The sequence below is a fragment of the Berghia stephanieae genome, chromosome 1, assembly GCF_034508935.2.
Source record: "Berghia stephanieae isolate SIO BIC M18660-M18661 chromosome 1, UCSD_Bste_1.3, whole genome shotgun sequence".
Taxonomy (NCBI): domain Eukaryota; kingdom Metazoa; phylum Mollusca; class Gastropoda; order Nudibranchia; family Aeolidiidae; genus Berghia; species Berghia stephanieae.
Window position 1 is genome coordinate 131,341,771 of NC_088360.1, and position 19,895 is coordinate 131,361,665.

Sequence of the window (19,895 nt, forward strand, 5' to 3'; positions counted from 1 at the left end):
TCAATTCTTAATTCTATATTTATACATTTTTATATTCAAATAGGGACAACATATTTCACTAAGTAAACTTTATATATATATATTGTCGCCATAAATTCTTAACTTTATAATTATACATTTTTATGCATGCCATATCTGAAAACAATTTCCATTTTTTTGGATGAATAAGGTATATTATTATTATTATTATTATTATTATTATTATTATTATTATTATTATTATTATTTTCCCCACTCAGATGGAGCTGAAAGGAAGAATCACAGTTTTTTCAATTCTTGGCTGCCCACATTGTATGAAAGCTAAACATACATTGAGGGAACTCAATTTACCATTTTCTGACGTGAGGTTGGATCTGTATCCTCAACTCAAAGATGAGATAGCCAAGAAGAGTGGTGGTAAGAGAACTGTGCCTCAAGTATTCTTCAACGAAGAGCACATTGGTGGCAATGACGATTTACAAAAGCTAGTAAGTTAGTTTTATTTATAAGATCTGTACTATTGTTTTTAAATCACTGCACTCTGATTGTCCTGGATACATTAATGATGTTCTTAAATTCTACATCCCATCCAGAAATCTGAAATCAGAGTCTGATCATCACATACTTGTGAAGCCAAAAATGACTCGCAGAATTGGTGAACATGCGTTTGAATATTCGGCACCCCTTATCTGGAACTTCCTTCCAAGATATATCAGAGACAGTAGTGATGCAGATTTCTTTTTAAAAATCTTAAAACTTGACTTTTTAATATGTAACACTGTAGAATTATATTGCTTTGTTTCATATTGCATGTTTGAGTGAAAGTAGCCATGTTACTGTTTTAAGCGCTTTGAGATTGTTGATATATGGGTAAGACGCGATATAAAACTATATTTTATTACATATATTTTATTTTATATACTTCCATTCTAATTGATCAATCATGCAGCTCACAATTGATGTTTTCTCATAATTTCCAGTAACATTTGATTTCATCCTCCCAAATCATTAGAAATCCATTGATAAAACGTTTTTTTGGTTCAATATGTTGAACTCTTGGAAATATTAATTCAAAGCAATACATACAGTTAAAAGAGATTGGAGGAGGGTGGGGGGGGGGGGAAGGGAGTGGCCGAGTGGTTAAGGCATTGTACTGTAATCAGGAAGTTTCTAGGTTCGAGCCCCACTTCAGGCACTTTCTTGTTTTTTTATCTTGGGCAAGATTATTAAACCCCAAATTTGCTAACTTGGACAACATGGGTGATTCCTGTTGACATCAGACATCCTGTTTGATGGATTATCTATATTCCTTCATGGTATGCCCAGGTGACGGGATCTTATGGTGCCGTTGCGAAAGGGCATAATTTTTTTAAAAACTTTTAGAAAGAGATTCCTCCCCCCACCCCCCCACCTTTCATTGGTTTGATCTCTTTTCTTCTTCTCCCATTAAGGTTGCAAATAAAGAGAAATTGAATGGGCTCATTGAGAAACTGAAAAGAACAAGTCTTCCTGATGGTGCCCTTGACCTGCCAGATCCAAGCACTGCCGTAAAAGAAGCAGGTCTGTTCAAATTATCTTGCGCTGTTTTAGTAATCACAAATTTACTCCCATCCGACATTATTACAATATTAAATTTTACTGAATGTTGTCATTTTTTTTGGCAAATTTTTCAGCTAGGTGAATACCATAGTGTTGTAGCTTCAGTGCTGAGGGGGTCGCGATAACTCAGTTGGTAGAGCACTCGCTTCACACGCAAAGGGATCGGGATTGATTTCGGGTACAGTCAAGATTTTTTCTGACCCCTTGTCTACCCAGCAGTGATTGGGTAGCTGGGTCTGTTAGATCTGGTGGAAAGCACTTTGCAATAGACTAGCGTCCTATCAAAAGGGTAACAAGCAATCACTATTGTCCATTTCATGCTATAGAAACTGGGCTAAACTCCAGTTCTGTGGGCTGAATGGCTCTGAAGGACTACTTTTTCAGCACTGATGAGGGATGGTGTTAGGCTATAATGGCTATATATCACAATAATTATATTTTATAATTTATTAAAGTTAAATGGTTATATGTTGTTATAGAAAAAGACGATTGTAAGTCAAAGGATGCAAGTTTATGCGGTTTAAAGGCATTTGCATAACATGTGTTCTACCATATTGATTAAAAGAAATAGAATTAAAAATCCAAACCTACTTGGGATAGACATGGCAGCAGCCTTTGACACAATAGATCGCCATCATAAGCATAGGAGGCACAGCAAATATTTTGTCATTAGTTGATATAAACAAGGGATAAATTAATTTCCTGTTGGAGAAGCAATGATTATTTGGATCTTTTCTTCCAGATCCCTTTAGTTTCCAGTGTGAACCAGATGAATACTTTCTCATTGTGCATGAAATGCGACGTGAGAACATCGTCCAAACACACAGTGAATGGCTTTTCAAGAGGTACAAAGATTCATTCAAAGGCTGTGAATTTGTTGCTTGGGTCACAAACAAGCTGGGACTGGGTATGTGTATTTGTTGACCACCAAGCTGTTCAACTTCTGTCTTTAAAAGAATATCTGTTCTGGTAAAATTTTAAAGAGTTATCCCTAACAAATATTAGACATAAAATTATTGAGAAATTACAGGCACTGGTGTAAGATAAAGATTTGATCAAGTGTGTTTGAAAGGTACCAGACAAAGCAAAAAAAATAAAAAAATACAGGAAAAGAACCATCCCAAAAAAATCAGTCTTTCTCGACTGGGAGGTTGAGAAGACTGCTTTGTCTGGCACCTTTCATAACACACTTGTTCAGATCATAAAATAACAGTTTTTGTTATATCGGAAATAATGTACATTGTCATTTGTCACTTGAATATAAATGGGGTTACACTACTATTTAACAACTATATGTGAATGTAGAGCTTGAAAATGTGTTGGTCCTGATATATTTTAATGTTTTTGGTGCATTGGAAATAATAAATTTCCATTATATTATCATTTAAAATACAAGAACAGGCAAAACAGGACAGCTTTAATCATTTTTATTTCTATTGGTAAAATTGAAATGCTTGCTCTATACAACTATTTCAATTTAGATTTTGTGCATTCTGTTTCATCCCAATATGTAGTAGCAGACCTGCCGACTTGAAAGCTTAAAAATTCTTAATTTTTAGGAAATGAAAATTGTAATCGCTATAGTTAACTTTAAAAATCAACAATTTACCCTCTTAAGGATTAAATAACACGTAACAATCCTTAAAATTATGGAGTCTGGCATCAACGTTCATTTTTTAATAAGTTTTAATTACTTGAATATGCTCATGAAGTTCTGAAATTGAAGCCAGAATTTCGTAATTCTACGACTTTTTCATAATAATAGGCTGATCTGAAATAGGTCTTACATTTCACCAAAAAGATCGATGCAACTGCATCCATCTACACAATGCTCCAGAAATGCTGGTATTTTTATCAGTTTATATGGAAGCAAACATTACTCAGCACAGATCCGCATCAAATAAAGGCAAAAAGATCTAAGAATTAATTGGTAAGAATCCATGGTTTGAGATTTTTGCGCAGTCAGTACAAAATGGAGACACATTTTCTTTTGTGTTAAACATAATTGTGTTTATGCTATAATTCCCCTTTTCATTGTTAGATGAAGCAAAAGCAATGGAAATGGGACAAGCTTTACTGGATCGTAATTTTGCTCGTCATGTACAGCCAGCTGAAAAGTTCCTTGGAGGCACAGAGCTCTATGTTCTCACTGATACAGATGGTCAGGTGGAGGCATTGAACAACGGGCCAATATCTGAATGTGTTCCTAGAACAGGTAAATAGTTCAAGTTATTAAAAAGAATGGCTGCTATATATGATATTTATGATATATAAACATGCTATTCTATAATTGGAATAAAATAAGTGATATTTTTTGTCTATACTTACCTCATCTTCTGCTTCTGCTTCTTTTTCTTCATCTTCTTATCAAATGCGTCGACTAACCTAGTCACCATTGCAGTAGTTTGTATCATTTAGTGCATTTATACTGTTTTCCATATCTTTTAAAACATTTTTTGATTAAGGCAACTGTTCTGAATTTGGTGTCATTTACCCCAGTGCTTGCTCTCATTGATGATTAGAAGTTAAGACTTTTTGAAACGATTAATTCCTAAGACATTGAGGTCAGATCTTCGTTTTATTCCGCGTTGTTCGTCGATCGCTGTAGATTGGGAATGTAATCATTAACTTGCTAGTCTATGTTGAACAGTAGACGTCAAACCACTGACCTTTAACATTTTCCATTTTGTTGCAGCTGGAGAAATTGGAAAGATTTTGAGAACCATGATTTTGAAGCTTTACTCAGTATTTTTATCACCCGATGGCAAGGTATGGATTTGTGTATTGTTAAATGTTCTAACCAGATGTTCACATTACATTTTTTTATCATTCAATAGCAACTGTTGAAATCCATGGTATTTTGTTGTCCACTAATTAATATTGTTGGTAATGTTATTGATATTTTTTTTCTTTCTTCTTCTTCTTCTTTTTATTTTTATTATTATGATTTTTACTATTTATTTTACTTTATTTATTTATTTAAAAAAAAATAAATTCTGCACCCATTACTGTTTCTACTCCAGGCATCCATTGAATATTACAACAATAATTAATGTGTACATCACTGGACACTAACAATTATTTGCATTTTCAAAAGTTTTTATAATATCTTGAACGATATCAAACAAATTTGGTAAAATGTACATAATTTAATATATTTCACCCTTCCCCACACTTTAGAAAAAGAATATCGGACAGTTTATTTCAATGTTAAGATATATCGTATAAATTGCCAAGTGGCCACTTTTTTAACATCTTTATATGATATATATCTTAACATTGAAATAACATGTCCGATGTTCTTTTTCTAAAGGGTGGGGAAGGGTGAAATCTATCAAATGATGTACATTTTACCATAGTTGTTTAATATCTTTCAATATGGAGGAGCATATTTGGGGGGTGACCTTTGTCACCCCATTCGATGGTAACTGATCATAGTTTCCAAGTCTTTTTACTATTGCATTATAACATCTTGACCTTGAAGAAGTTGGAATTTATTGGGTTATGAAACTTGCAAATCGCTTTGAGTACTTTTAGTGGATCTTGCGCTATAAATGCTCAAGGTTTTAAAAAAATTTTGTTTCTTTTTTTAACAGTCAGTGGATTATGCCGGTATTAAAGCCAGTGATGAGTTTCAAGCTTACAAAAAGATGACCAGAGAACTTCTGCGTGTTGATGTGGAAAATGCAACCAGAGAAGAAAAGTTGGCATTTTTTATCAATGTGTACAATGCGATGGTCATCCATGCCAACATTGAAAAGGGACCACCCACCTCTCTATGGGGACGCTATAAGGTAAACATGATTGATTTTGTGGTTTCCATGCGAGTGTCTGCTTGCTAAATACCTACTTCAGGAAAAACAAAAACAAAAAAAATTCAGGGGGAATTTTTCTCAAGGGCCTATTCCAAGGGAAGACAGCATTAACCCAGACATCAGTCGCAGGACAGCGCCACAAAGTGAGCTAAGGCGATGTGACTTGCTCAAGGCCACACAACGAGGCAGCGGGTGGTCGAACTCAGTACCTTCCAGTTACGAAGCAAAGACAGAACCACTCTGCCACGCTGCCCCCCAAATCCCTATCAGAATTAAATACTCTAAGTGCCTTTGCTTACTTATAAATTACTGTATTTGTTCTTTAAAAAGAAACAACTGATTTTTGTATGGCTGATTTCTTTTTTAAACCACAAGTTGTCATTAATTTTCTAATAAATTATTCATCAACACTACATGTCTATAATAAATCCACGATCAGTGGTGTTTCCTTTCATTTTAGGAAATGAATAAGTTCTGAATGATAAGCAACTTTTATTGTCAAAACTTCAATACTTTAAGTTTAGACAATGATATGCCTTAATTAGAACACAAGGGTGTTTGCTTGGGACAATCTCACTCATTGTAAATTGTTTGCTTTACTTTAAAAAGTATGCTGTTTCTCTGCTCCAACGGATAACTACAACACACAAATTTAAAAAAAAGACAGAAGACGCAGCATTCTGAGAACTCCCATAATGTAAAATGGTCCATGTTTCCACAGTTTTTCAACTACACAAAATACATCATAGGGACTCATACCTATTCTTTGCAAGATGTTGAGAATGGAGTTCTGAGGTCTAACAGGAAAGGAGTGGGTAAGTTCTCAAAAATTAATTCTATGTTTTGCACAAGTCAACACTGTCACAAGCCAGAAGCTGTATTCTATTATTGTCAGGATTAAGTTTTAAGTCATGAGACGAGATTTCTGCCCTAATTCAAATCAAGCTGGCTTCAGCATCCTCCCCCCACCCCCCACCTTTCTCTCACTGTCAATTGTGTGTATAACTAAAATATAACACCAAAAAAAAAAAAACATCAGCTTTTATACAGCATAGTATCCACGACATGCTCAAAGCTCTTTACAAAGGGTTCCCGAACAACAGCAACACATAATATGTAGAATGACTGACAATGCTGTTAACAACCAGGTACTCATTTTACACCTGAGTAGGATGTGAGTAAAGAGGCTTTTACGACTCAATTATGCGCCGAGCGAGTCTCGAACCCAGGACCTTCCAATCCGAAAGTGAGTGTCATACCACTAGACCACATAGCCGGTGGGGCTCTCCCATTAATTATTCTTTACCATTCCCAGGACAACTCTTCAATCCATTTGGCAAAGGTGATCCACGTCTGAAAGTTGCTTTAGAACATCATGAGCCTCTGATCCACTTTGCTTTGGTTTGTGGAGCAAAAAGCTGCCCTCCCATCAAGACATATTCAACTGAGGTCAGAAGAATTAATCATAATGGAATTTTAATATTTACAAGCTTTTTGATATTGAGTTTTCCATTCATAATAATAATAATAATAATAATAATAATAATAATAATAATAGGTGGCATTTGTATAGCGCATTTTCAAAATTATATAATGATCAATGCGCTTTGCGGTGGTTGAAACAAAACAAAACAAAAATATATGCATCTCTTGTTCCACAACCCCCCCATGATGCTTCTTCAATGTTTTTGTTCATTCACCTTAACAACGCCTCTATCACATTATCTCATTCGTCTATAGTGGTTCATTCATCCTGTTTTGTTGATAAAGGGGAAACCTGAAACATCCACATTATCTGTTTTCGTTTATTAAATTGAAGCTTGCATTCAATTTCACAGTTATCTATCTCTGCCTCATACACATAGCTGCTTCAACATCCCTTTTATTAGAATTAGAGAAGGGCAGGAGATCTCATTAAGACATCTAAGCTCAAAATAGGTGGAAATGTCATGAATACTTATACTTTTTGAAGAAACTCTTATTTTAGATTTGTCAAGAAAGGTTTAATTTTGCACCATTGATCAGTTTAAATAGTAAATCACGCCCTGGGCATGGTTTATGCGCACACTCACATACACACACACACACACATACAAACTCACAAAAATAGAAAGTAAACAGACAAAATTCATTGCTCCAGCTCATTGTCGTTTACCAAACTCATTCTCTTTGTTATTCACGGACGCTAGTGTATGAGATTTCTTCAATTGCTACAGTTTTGAATTAGAGTCCAAAAATTCAACCAGAAAATGAGCTTAAGCAGTATGGAATTAGTTTGCAGAAAATATAGTACAACACACTTATGATGTACAAGCTTAGAAAAAAAAAATGACAGATATGACAGAATCGTGTCTATGCCCTAATTTGTCCATTTTTATTTTGTTTTGTCTTGGGTTGTTTATTACTAAGAAAATTAAAATCATTTTATATTTTAAAACAAAATTGTATACACTTTTAAAATGAAATCCATCCTTTTTAACTAGATAATTTAAATTTATTATAACTCACTATTTTTAACCAAACCATTGAGTCACATACTCTCAATTTATTGTTTTTGTTTTTTTTTGGGTTGCCTTTCATTAATTTACAATTCTCTCCCTTAAAATCACAACAGAATGTAATGACTGAATTACAGACAGCCGCCAAATCATTCTTGGAAAGCGATGAGTCATGCAATGTTGACCTCGATAAAAAGACTGTGCATCTGTCTGCTATTTTTAAATGGTACGGTGTAGACTTTGGAAAGGACAAGAAAGAGGTAAATATTAGAGAGTGTTTACAAATAAATGTATCTGTCTACAGGTGTGGAGTACGAAGATAAAAATCTGAACAAGTGTGTATGAAAAGTGCCAGACAAAGCAAGAAAGAAAAGTACAAGAAAAAAAAAATCATCCCAAAATTTCAGTCGACCTCGACTAGAGATCAAACCTCTGAGTACTGGTCAGATGTGCTACCATTACACTGACTGAACTATAAGTTTTGTGTTGACTTGGTTGTGCTGGACTTTTCTTTGGGTACCATTATTACAAGACCGTATTTTATTTAACTCATAAGTTCTGTTACCATTTTCATGCACCCAGTTTAGAAAATTGCATAATAGAAAAAAATCTGATCATAATTTGGTGCTACAATACCTTCTTCATTAAACACAATGGAAAAAACCATAATGCAATGCATAAAGGTACACAAAGCTTTTGATGCGTGGTCTCTATCAATCACACACATCTAACACATGTGTCTTTTTATTCTCCAGCAACTGGAGTTCATCGCTGGGTTGATGGATGAAGGCAAGAAGAAAGAAGACCTGAAACAGCTGATACAATCTAATAACTTTAAAGTCAACTACCTGACATATGACTGGTCTGTCAACTCGAAGTAGATTCAGAGTCTGTCACTGTCACCACCAGTCATTTATTCATTAGAGGCAGACTATTTTGTTTATCGTAATTTTCCCTTTATTACCAATCATGTTATTTGCTATTAATATTGACATACGGTAGTGATAAAAAAAAGCTGAATGGAGCAATGCTGATATTAATTTAAAATATTTGTCATCGTGCCACAGAGATTGATGTTCAATGAGGCACATTTAATTTTTGTCCCTGCCAAATTATGTTTTTTCCCCCTGATACTTCCCCTTAAAATTAATTTGATCAAGCTTTATGGTATTTTGTTGCTGTAGTCCAAAATTAAATGCTTAAAATAAACACTTTAAAAGATGTGCCACAGCTATTGCTGATTCTTACTAAACTGTGATGTTTACTAACTTACTTTTTAAGTAAAATAGTATTCCATGTTTGCCTAAATACTTTATTTTATAAAACTATACTTTGATATATATTATACATTATAATCACTTTCATGTTGTAATCATTAAGCTCCATACTTTAATAACTTTTCATTTTTTGTGTATACATATTAAGAACTAATCATTCAAATAAATGATTTTCCATTACATTCATCGAAACTTATTTGACCCCCCCCCCCCCATGCAAAAAACAACTTAAAATCAGTTTTTTAAAATGGGGCAGTATCAACTGAAAGTGCTCAAAGCACTTTACAAGTGGTCGCAAGCCAATAGAAACTCTGAACATGTAGGATAAGACACGATTCTTGTAAGTTACAATTGTTCCACTGAAAATGGAAATGGAAAGAGAATATGAGTAAAGAGCTTTTCTCTAGGGACTCAACTTCTTGCTGCCAAAGCAAATGAAAGACCTACAAGATAAGAAGCTGAGAGTCGTGCCACAAAGTTACAAACCATTGGTCAGCCAAAGAAATCTTTCTCATTATTTTATGTCTAGATAATACAAAATAATTTCTTTTTGCGGTGACACTTTAATCGTATCATTTTTACAGATAAATAAAAATCGTTCATAAAGTATCGATAGTGTCATTTTCTAATCATGTACAGTGAATCCTCGGTATAAGGGTGATAGTGGGACCAGCCTGTTACAACCAAGTCCTGTTATAGCCTGATTTCAAGGGAAATAACCCAGATGGCCTCAATCACCATTTAAAATAATATAACATAGAGTAGTAAGTAGCCTATGCATGCACACAAACACACAACATTCATGAAATTAACCTAGCCTTGGTCTCGGTTGCCTTTAGCTGTAGGCTTAGTTGAGCGAAATGAATGCGAATACATTGTATTTAGAGATATTGAGTGGGTTCCCACCCCTTGATATCACCGATTAAGCTCTTAAAAGTCCTATTATAGCCAGTAAGAGGGAGAAAAAAAACCTGGGGATTTAAAGACCCTGTCATAACCAGTACCTCTTATATCCGAACTTGTTATACTGATGTTCCACTGTAACTGGTTTTGACAAAATTTTATCGGAGAGACATAAAAACATCATTGCATGCATTTTTGACATTGATGCATAGCAATATATGCCATGCGTCGTTAAATATGTGTCCAGGATTACTGGAAAGATGTTTTGAACATGATTAATTAAAAAAAAAAATTCATTTTTTTTCTCAGTTTTAGAATGACAGTCAATGCCCATTGTTCAGAGGTGGGTCCTCATATGAATTGATGAAAATAATGTCATTAAATTTTTTATGAAGTTGATTAATGCTGCAATTCAATAAAACGGTTCTTTTGAACTTTTTTTTTTTTGCAAATCTTAGCACATAATAACATGCTGCTGAATTGCAATCATGAATATACTTACAGAGTAGCTTGTAGTGGATGAATTAAACCAAGCTTGAGTGTCAGTTAATGTGAATAATGACACTTGAGATCAAGATAAATACTCATTTGCAAGATTGAAATATAATTTAATTGATCTCTTTATATTACGTAGTTTTCTAAAAGACAAAAATAAAACGATCAAAAGAAGATGACAACAAAAGTTGTTTTTCTTTTTTTTTTGTACTAGGTTTTATATCTTGGAGACATCAGATATTTTAACATAAAATTACCACCATCTATGTCCGTTTAAAACTTGTGATACCCAAAATATGTAAAATTCTGTGGTATACTTTGCTATAAAAATAAATTAATGTTTACACCAGATAATCAAATTTTTCATGTGATCACCATAACACTTGCTGTACAATTTGTATCAAGAGTTTTAAATCAAAGACGCTAAATTAAAAAGTAGCAAATTACTGTTTTACCAACTATTATTTCCAAACTTAATTGTGAGTGAAACTCATGTATATAATAATAATAATAATAATAATAATAATATATATATATATATATATATATATATATATATATATATATATATATATATATATATATATTATATATATATATATATATAATTAACAAACCAACCAACCATCAACTTTTTGGCTATCTTCTCCACTTTTCTCAGACCCAACACTTTACTGATTCTTGGGTCTTTTTATTATTTTTCTCTGTCATATTATTCAAAAGTTCTGATTTGATGTTGTGTGGTTAAGTAATAATTAATAATGTAAAGTACAGATGGAGATAGAGATAAAGGGAGTAAATGTGACTCATAAATAAGGGAACAACACAAAATAAACTTTTCAGCCTTTTTCAAGTAAACAATCTAATTCATATAAATATATATATATATATATATATATATATATATATATATATATATATATATATATATATATATATATATATATATATATATATATATATATATTGAATCGTGTTGGATACAATTATGGTACGAATATTGCTCAACATGTAGCAGTGGAGCGAATTATTATTTTAATATTTACCACAACGTTGGAGTCAGTAGACTGACTCCAACATTGTGGTAAATATTAAATTATATATAATATTAAATATTAAATAATAATTCGCTCCATGCTACATGTTGAGCAATATTCGTACCATAATTGTATATATGTATATATATAATATATATATATATATAATATATATATATATATGTTTAATATATATATATATATATATATATATATATATATAATATATATATATATGTGTGTGTGTGTGTGTATTTTGTGTTTACTTGAAAAAGGCCAAATATTGAAATGTCGTTTGTTTTGTGTTGTTCCCTTATTTATGAGACATATTTACTCCCTTTATCTTTATCTCCATTTTATTGACTCATTTAGGCACCTCTAGTTTTTGGTAAAATACAAATGCATGAAAGCAAACTGTAGATGACTATTATGATGTACTGTATGCCATATTTAACTATTTATACTTTGAGAGTTAACCAAGGAGTAAATTTGCTTTAAAGGTTTTAATTCTTATAAATATTTTGCAATATTGACTTATGCCTTATTTTTAGAAGTGCTATTATACAATATTTTTTATGGTTTTTGCACTTTTGTTGAGGGTGACATTTTTGGCTTGTTTTAAACATTGTTATGCATTAACGTTGATCTCCTTCTTTGCTTCGTTTAAATGTACTTCTTGTTCATGTTACATTATAGAGAATCTCAGCAACATAAATATACCAGGAAACGTCCATGACCATTGAAAACTGAGTTAGAAAAAGGAAAGCGGTTTCAGTTTTGCTGAATAAAGTTATTTTTTCTTGGCAATTGACATTGTTATCATTTAGGCTGGACAAGTCAACTCTTGCTGTTATCCCCCTTTGTCTTTTGTCTCATTCTGAATCGCTCATTGTCTGAATTCTGGAATGTGACCGGTTGGAATGGTCAAGGCCCAGCCTGGGGTCATTTGTTGAGAGGGAAACCGTCAACAGATGTTTAAGACCTTGGTAATGTTACTGTAATTTGAATGTCTCCATTAGAGGTGATCCTTTCCATATGTCAGGGTGGTTACTTACTAGTACTAGATATTACAAAATTGTGCCCGATTCATTTTTCTTCCAGGTATAACAATACTGTGATTATCTGCTGATAATTTATCTTCAAAATAACTGGGGGTCAAGATGCTGGGTGAAGTCCAGATTTATTTTCTTCAGACAACCCTTCTCCCCCCTCTCCACCCAGCAATGATTGGGTCTGTGCGTCTAATTTCCAGCAGATCTGTGTCCTACCCAAAGTAAATATGCAATTCCTATTGTCTGTATAGTACAATAGAAACTAGGATAAACTCCTGCGTGGGCCTTATAATTCTGAGTATCTAATATTACAACAATTATTACTGCCACGACCTCTGATTTTAATTAATTATTATTATTATTTTTCTACCGTTTTCTTTCATCATCATTATTACCCAATAACAAAAATTGAAATAGCCTGAAACCAACACCACAAATAACTTCTTTCCGATTTATTTATCTGTTTTTGTGGTAAAAAAACAACATTTTGATCCGGTAAACATTTTTACAACATGACATAACTTGCCTGATGTGTTATAGTTATACGATAATAGTAATATGGACTGGCAAAAACACGTTTTAGGCTTTTTCAGTTTGTGAACAGGTAATAATAATGATAACATTTATTTTTATAATTATAATAATACTGATGATTATACGGTGATGATAATCTTCAAAGTTATGAAATAAAGTATTACTATTACTAATAATAATTTAAAAAGTAAATAAATAAAACAAGAAAATCATTGATTTTTGAGAAGATCATCACCACTGTAATAAGCCATCAGTGTTTTCAGACATTCCAAATTGTTGTATTGTAAGTTTTGATATAAGTATACAGAAACCATTCAAAATGTTTATCTTTATTTTTATTTTTTAATCATAAAAATACAAGAGAATAATATTAAAAAAAGAAAAAAAAAAGAATTTTTACATTTCACTTGAATAAATATTTACACTTTACAAACCAGAACTCTATTGTGTCCATTTTTTTAAACATTACACAGTCCTATCTTACAAGGGTGAAATAAGATGAAAACAGTTCCTCTCACACACCCACAATGGATTTCTCTCAGTGAGATGAGGGCTACAACTCGTAACAGTCTGAAAATATTAGTAAAAATAAGAAAGAGAAATATCATTAAAAGTACAAATAACTGCGAGGGACTATTTAAATGTCATTTCGAGATCGTACCATGTGACAAGATGGGCCAAATACTTTTCTGTTGTCTGAAATTTAAGAGATGTAATGTTTTTGTTATTGGCTGAAGTTTTTAGCCTACTGAAATAATAATAATAATAATAATAATAATAATAATATCTTTATTGTCCATGAAGGCAATTTTTCATTTGGTTACAGCATATACATAATATATCCAAACAGACATACATGAAACAAAAAGCGTGAAACCACACACACTCGCACAAACACACACTAACACTTAAAGAGGCTTCGTGTAATCAATCTATCTAAAAGATATATCATCATGATGACAAACATATATATATAGATTAGAGAGAGAGAGAGAAAGAGAGTTACTGGGTGGGGATCCTGACTGCCCATAGCGGGCAGGGAGGTACACCCTGTGTCTTCTATCCCCTTATATCTGTTTTCCAACATGCTTTCTGTCTTTGTCTTGGAATGAGATTACTTAGTTTTTTTCCTGGCCCTGGTCGGAATCCTGGCTGGGAGGGAAACAGTCAAATGCATAGTTATTGTTTTGGGAGATGATATTTTTTTCCTTGTAAATCATCTCTCTGTTATGTATTAGTATATTTGTTATTTTTTAATGTATAATGTACGCATTTGAGTGTGTTCCTCTTTGTTGGATTTTGTTCTTGTGTCCGGATGAACTTATAGGTGATCTCAAACTAAGTACATTGGTGGTATGCTCTTGGAATCTACATCTGATCCCTATTTGTTCCCAGTTCCCCTATGTCTTACTTTCTCTTGGATGCTTCAATTGTAATTCTAGAACTTTTTACTATCCCATTTTCTTCCTTTTTACTGGCGCTAATATAACCTAAATGTGTTGCAAGCGCCGCAAAACCCTTAAAAACAAACAAACAAAGAGAGTTAGAGTGTGTGTGTCATAGAGAGTGACAGGTACAATAACAATTTCATTCGGAAAAAAACCCCATCAATATACCACAATCAGCCAATAATAGATAAGACATATACATTACTTCTTTTCAAATGTTAGTTGTTTGGTATTCTGTTCTCTTCAGAAACTTTGATGTTTGAGTTTGTATATTGGTGTTTTAGCGTTTACTCCGGTTCTGTAGCCATAAAGGCTCTGAAGGACTACTTTTTTGTTGTTGTTGAATGAAATAAATAGCACAAATTTGCTTCTTTGACAAAGAGACACATATATATATATATATATATATATATATATCAAGGAGGGCTTTAGTATAGCTGTCCTTGATATATATATGGTTATGTCCTTTTTTTCCGTTTGTCTTCCACGGTTTACAATGATACTGACCTACTTGCTTGTACTTGATATCCAGAGGTGTAGAATGTATTGGGCAGATATTGCCTCAACCGAGCAGGGAAATCATCTGGGACATCAAATTCTTCATAGGCCACATTTGCTGGATGGACTAGAAATATGAAAAGATAGGAGCCCATTATAAAGTTAATTGAAAAGATGACGCAATGTGTAAATGCCATGATGTGTTAAAAACAACAGAAAAGGTTGCATTGCGATGCTTTTTGTCCGCAAATGGCTCCTTGTATTGAAATGTACAGGGGATTGAAATGAACCAACAGTGGAATATGGGATCAAATATTATCCAATTGTCATTATTATTGTCAGCAGGGACTCTGCACAGTGCAGATACTTCTATTGACAGCTGATTTGTAAACAGAAGAAATAGTAATAGAAAATAGAAGAAAGCAACATGTTTTGATATAAAATGGCTCAGGTCTTTGCTTAATCCCTGAAAGATACAGAGTTTGACTACCTCCATGCTGTAAGGCCTTGAGCAAGTCACCTGCTCTAGCTCACTATGTCGTGTTGCGCTGCGGCTGATGCCTGAGTTATCCCAGTATTTCCTTGGAATAATAAGTCCTAAATACAAATTTCCCCATGGGATAAATATTTAATTTATTTTTTAGTTTTTAAACATTATAAATTCAGATGAATCAAAGGCCAGACTTCAGGTCTTCCTTTGTTAAAAACAAAACAAAACATGATTTTCAACTTAAAACAGATAGCCCAACAGATTCAAAATGCTTTAAAATTATTTTTTTTTTAAAGTAAAAGAAGGAAATGAAAAGCTAGGACGTAGGCCTACCTTTGGTCTGATTGTTGACATATTGTCCAATATTCCAAGGACAGATTGGCTGATCCGTTAACCAGGATGCATCACAAGCAGGAAGTGGCCAACAACTGTCACGACCTCGGCATGATCTGAAAATTCATTTTTAGGAAATTCAATTAAAAGTTCTGGAATTGATAATAATCATTTGAAATCAATCTCCAATCTCCCTGACCAGGGCCACTTCCCCAATTCAGCCAAAATGAGCAACTCTCTAACCAATTGCAAGACAGCCTCGATGTCACAGAATAACCTCATTTGCTTTATATTCCAGCACCTCTTCCCTTTTCGGTCACCCTGGTGTGGATACTGGTAGTACTTCATATATTCGAATAAATTTACACGTGTAAACTTCTTTTTTGAGGTTTCGAATAAGGACGTTTTACATCGTCATACATTGCTGATTTAATTGTCAACCTTATGTGCTCCAAATTCAAATCAATTTGAGGTTTCGAATAAGGACGTTTTACATCGTCATACATTGCTGATTTAATTGTCAACCTTATGTGCTCCAAATTCAAATCAATCTCGTTTTTGGATTATGTATGGGTCTCAAACACTATGATTATTTATTGTTTATACTTTTGGTAATTAAAGTGCCAAAACAAAATGTCCTTGTATTTGTATTGTTCTTGTTTGTGACAGCAGCAAGATAGTTTGACTGTCCGCGGTCAAGATTTTTGGCCTTGCTGGGGTTGTTCTTACTCAAACCCTCTTCAATTGTACTATATCAATGCTACATGCACATTTAATGCAATAAGTCTAGAGCGTGACACTGGTAATTCAGAGAGCCAATTAGAATGTATTTTATCCAGTGTAGAGTGACACAATGATGTAAATTGTGCTGATGGTGGCCATGACCAGTCAATTGACTCTAAATGAGAGCAACACTTATCATATTGATATCCAAAATATCTGAAATCCTTCAATTTTCGACTATTTGAACCTAATTTTAATGAGAAATTTCAAGTAACAAAGAAATATCAGGCTCTATGATTTACACAATAAGAAAAAAAAAATGGAAATCTTGAGCAAAATAATGTATTTGTCAAGTCAATGTAACTTATAATTAAATTATGCATCCAACAAACAGAACACTTACTTGTATAATGTTTTTGATAAGCCTTTGTCATTGCCATCTATTAAAATGCCATCGCTACATTTAAAGATAAATGGATTGCCAATACTCTGGAAAAAAATAGGGTCACTTCGTTCATAAACCAGCCCTAGAAAATAAGAAAAAACAATTCGTTAAAAATGATTCTTAAACCATAATAATAATATATGTATATATATATATATATATATATATATATATATATATATATATATATATATATATATATATATATATATATATATATATTATATATATAATATATAACCAACATGTTATTTTTTACTTTTACTGCATCCACATAGTCACAACAAGATCTTGACAGCCTCAAAACTCTGGCCCAGAACCGTGATCAATTGAAACAATTAACAACATGGATGGAGAGAGCAGCTATACTCATCGAAGTTTAAAAAACTCTGAATCACACAATTCTAAGTGTCATTCAGACTGGGAGGCTTACTACAACTACTACAGACATTTTACTCCAACATCAAAACAAATCACTTTTTACAGATCATTCGGACTAAAGCACATCGATGAATCTTCCAATTTTTTTTCTTTTCAATCCTTTTCTGCATATCAATTTCTTCATCCCATGCCCAATCATCTCTAATCTCTTCTACCTTACCACTCACTTATATCCCTCCTGCTCAATCTTGCATCGCACAAACTTCTCTCATTGTTTGAGGTGTCTTGAGAAATCACTTTGAAGGATATCCCAACAAATAATCTACTTTCACTTTTATCTGTATATCCTTCTTTAACCTATTCATGTGAATTGGTCAACAATTAAATATATGTGTCAAGATTTAGATTTCTGACAAAAAGAAATTTATTAAATGGACATACAATCTAATATAAACTGATATGGAGCTTAGTTAAAATTCTATTTGTCAGCGAATTAATCTATTGTGACCTGGATAAGATTTTGTGACATTGTCAGTACCAAGTCTTGTCTTTCTTACATACTGCCCCATACTGTTGGAATTGTAGGGCAGCAACGAAGGACCTCAACCTTCCTCTGTCCGTGGTCATCATCTTCAAGAAATAGCTTCCTGACCACCCCTGTAACCATTCCATGAGAATATGACATCCACTTGCATAATTTGATTATTTCATTGATGACTAATCGATCTATAATGTGTCACCAAATATTTTGGTACCTTTCAGCCTCACCTGGATAAAGTGAGGTAACCAATCCGGCTGGAATTGTGCCTGAGGTCACTTTCACTCCAAGGCCGCCTCCTTCTATGACACTAAGACTTCTTTGGATTGTAAAACCCAATGTTTCCTGCATGACCTCTGCACTTCCCACATTGTTACTGGTTGAGGTCTGAATATTGTATGAAGATCTTTAAAGCATTAAAAACGACATTAACTCTCTCCTTACCAGCAATTTTCAGAACTTTCCCAACAAAAATAGATTTTTCTTACTCAAACTGATGCAACAAGTAGATTATATACATAATATTTTTCAGCAAATTGTGCTCTGCAACACAGTGTTAAGTTTTTATATCTATTTAAAAAAATTCTTTAAATTTTGTGATTAACACAAGAAATCAGAATGAGAAATTTAGTGGTTACATCGAAACGATGATTTTACTATCGTTTTTATTATTTTTTTTAGTGTCATCTCATAGAACATATTCACCCTAATTTAATTTTAAAATCATTCCGTATTCTCATCTTTTAAATGCTGTTGATAATATGATAGAGTGAGTTTTTCTTTTTTTTAATGATGTATATTGCATGATATGTATATTGTGCCCCTAGATTGTTTTGCATATAAATAAATTACATTATTATTATGGTTGGCAAGGACAGGGTTAAATTTAACAAGTCATTATTCTATGAATTATTTCTTAAATAATGATAATCAAAATGGGAAATTGGTATTTTCAGGTTGAAGATTTCTGACATTTTGAAGGTCAACATAAATCTATATATACATGTACAAAATAAAACTTTTCTGACTAAAATGACAAAAGTACAACAACAATGCCAGAATGTGCAAACTGTCTAATTTCGCACCCTCTTGCTCAAATTATTAGCAGCAGCATCCGTTTTTACAAAATTATACAGCAAAACTGCTTACATTCAATTTGCTGAGGGCAGTTAAAAAAGTGAAAAGCGACTCCTCAAATTCCCTATGAGATAAAAACTTCTGGCCTTTTTCTTGAGTAACTGTTCTCAAACGTCTGTAGAAAGAATTGAAAATATAAAACAGACATGATGGAGAAAAAAAAAAAAAGGAAGGCATTTAATAAATAAACTAATAAACCAAAAATAATTTTTAAAAATCAACAAAAAAAACACAAAAAAAACAAAAAAAAAAAAACCAAAAAAAAAACAAACGGTAACCCGTGAACATGAATGATTTTTTTAGAGCAAAGGACAACAAGATAGATACAATGTACCTATGTAATATATATATAGAATAATAGATATAAGTCTCAAGGGGGGGGGGGGGGGCTTTGCCCGTGCAGGTTATTACCAACCTGTTTTTCAGATTAAAAAGAAGCCAAGGAACAAATCTGTAACGATAGGTCTTCCAAGCTCGACCAAATCGATTCATTTAATATGATCAAACTTGGGACGTATTGTTGCGGCTACCTCCTAGTAGATTTTCCCCCTGTGTAAGTTTTTAAGTCCTAACTTTTGTAAGATCATTTCGACGTTTGACGTTGACTTTCATTTCATTGCGACCTTGACCCAATCTTCACCTCTTCAAATCTTTTCAGTCGCTCGGCCCCGTTCTGTTGCTCTTAGCCAATCAAAAGACAGAACCAGCTTAAG

At 33.0% G+C, this 19,895-nt stretch overlaps 2 protein-coding genes across 2 annotated transcripts in view; one reads left to right on the plus strand and one right to left on the minus strand.

Moving 5' to 3' along the window:
* Positions 1-10,227, plus strand: part of LOC144963204 (uncharacterized) — an 11,053-nt gene extending 826 nt beyond the window's left edge. Inside the window, exons 2-11 of the mRNA XM_078896975.1 lie at positions 240-467; positions 1,431-1,539; positions 2,321-2,485; positions 3,620-3,793; positions 4,274-4,347; positions 5,175-5,372; positions 6,115-6,208; positions 6,709-6,842; positions 8,008-8,151; positions 8,647-10,227. Of these exons, the coding sequence (XP_078753101.1) occupies positions 240-467; positions 1,431-1,539; positions 2,321-2,485; positions 3,620-3,793; positions 4,274-4,347; positions 5,175-5,372; positions 6,115-6,208; positions 6,709-6,842; positions 8,008-8,151; positions 8,647-8,772 (1,446 nt within the window). The 3' untranslated portion in view covers positions 8,773-10,227. The remainder of the gene's footprint in view (positions 1-239; positions 468-1,430; positions 1,540-2,320; positions 2,486-3,619; positions 3,794-4,273; positions 4,348-5,174; positions 5,373-6,114; positions 6,209-6,708; positions 6,843-8,007; positions 8,152-8,646) is intronic.
* Positions 10,228-13,506: 3,279 nt separating this feature from the next.
* Positions 13,507-19,806, minus strand: LOC144963206 (SET domain-containing protein 9-like). The gene is given in 8 exon segments (XM_078896979.1): positions 13,507-13,703; positions 13,705-13,759; positions 15,145-15,262; positions 15,959-16,074; positions 17,085-17,208; positions 18,276-18,432; positions 19,195-19,297; positions 19,598-19,806. Coding segments are annotated over 8 exon segments (789 nt in total). The 5' UTR covers positions 19,675-19,806; the 3' UTR covers positions 13,507-13,664.
* Positions 19,807-19,895: the final 89 nt, after the last annotated feature.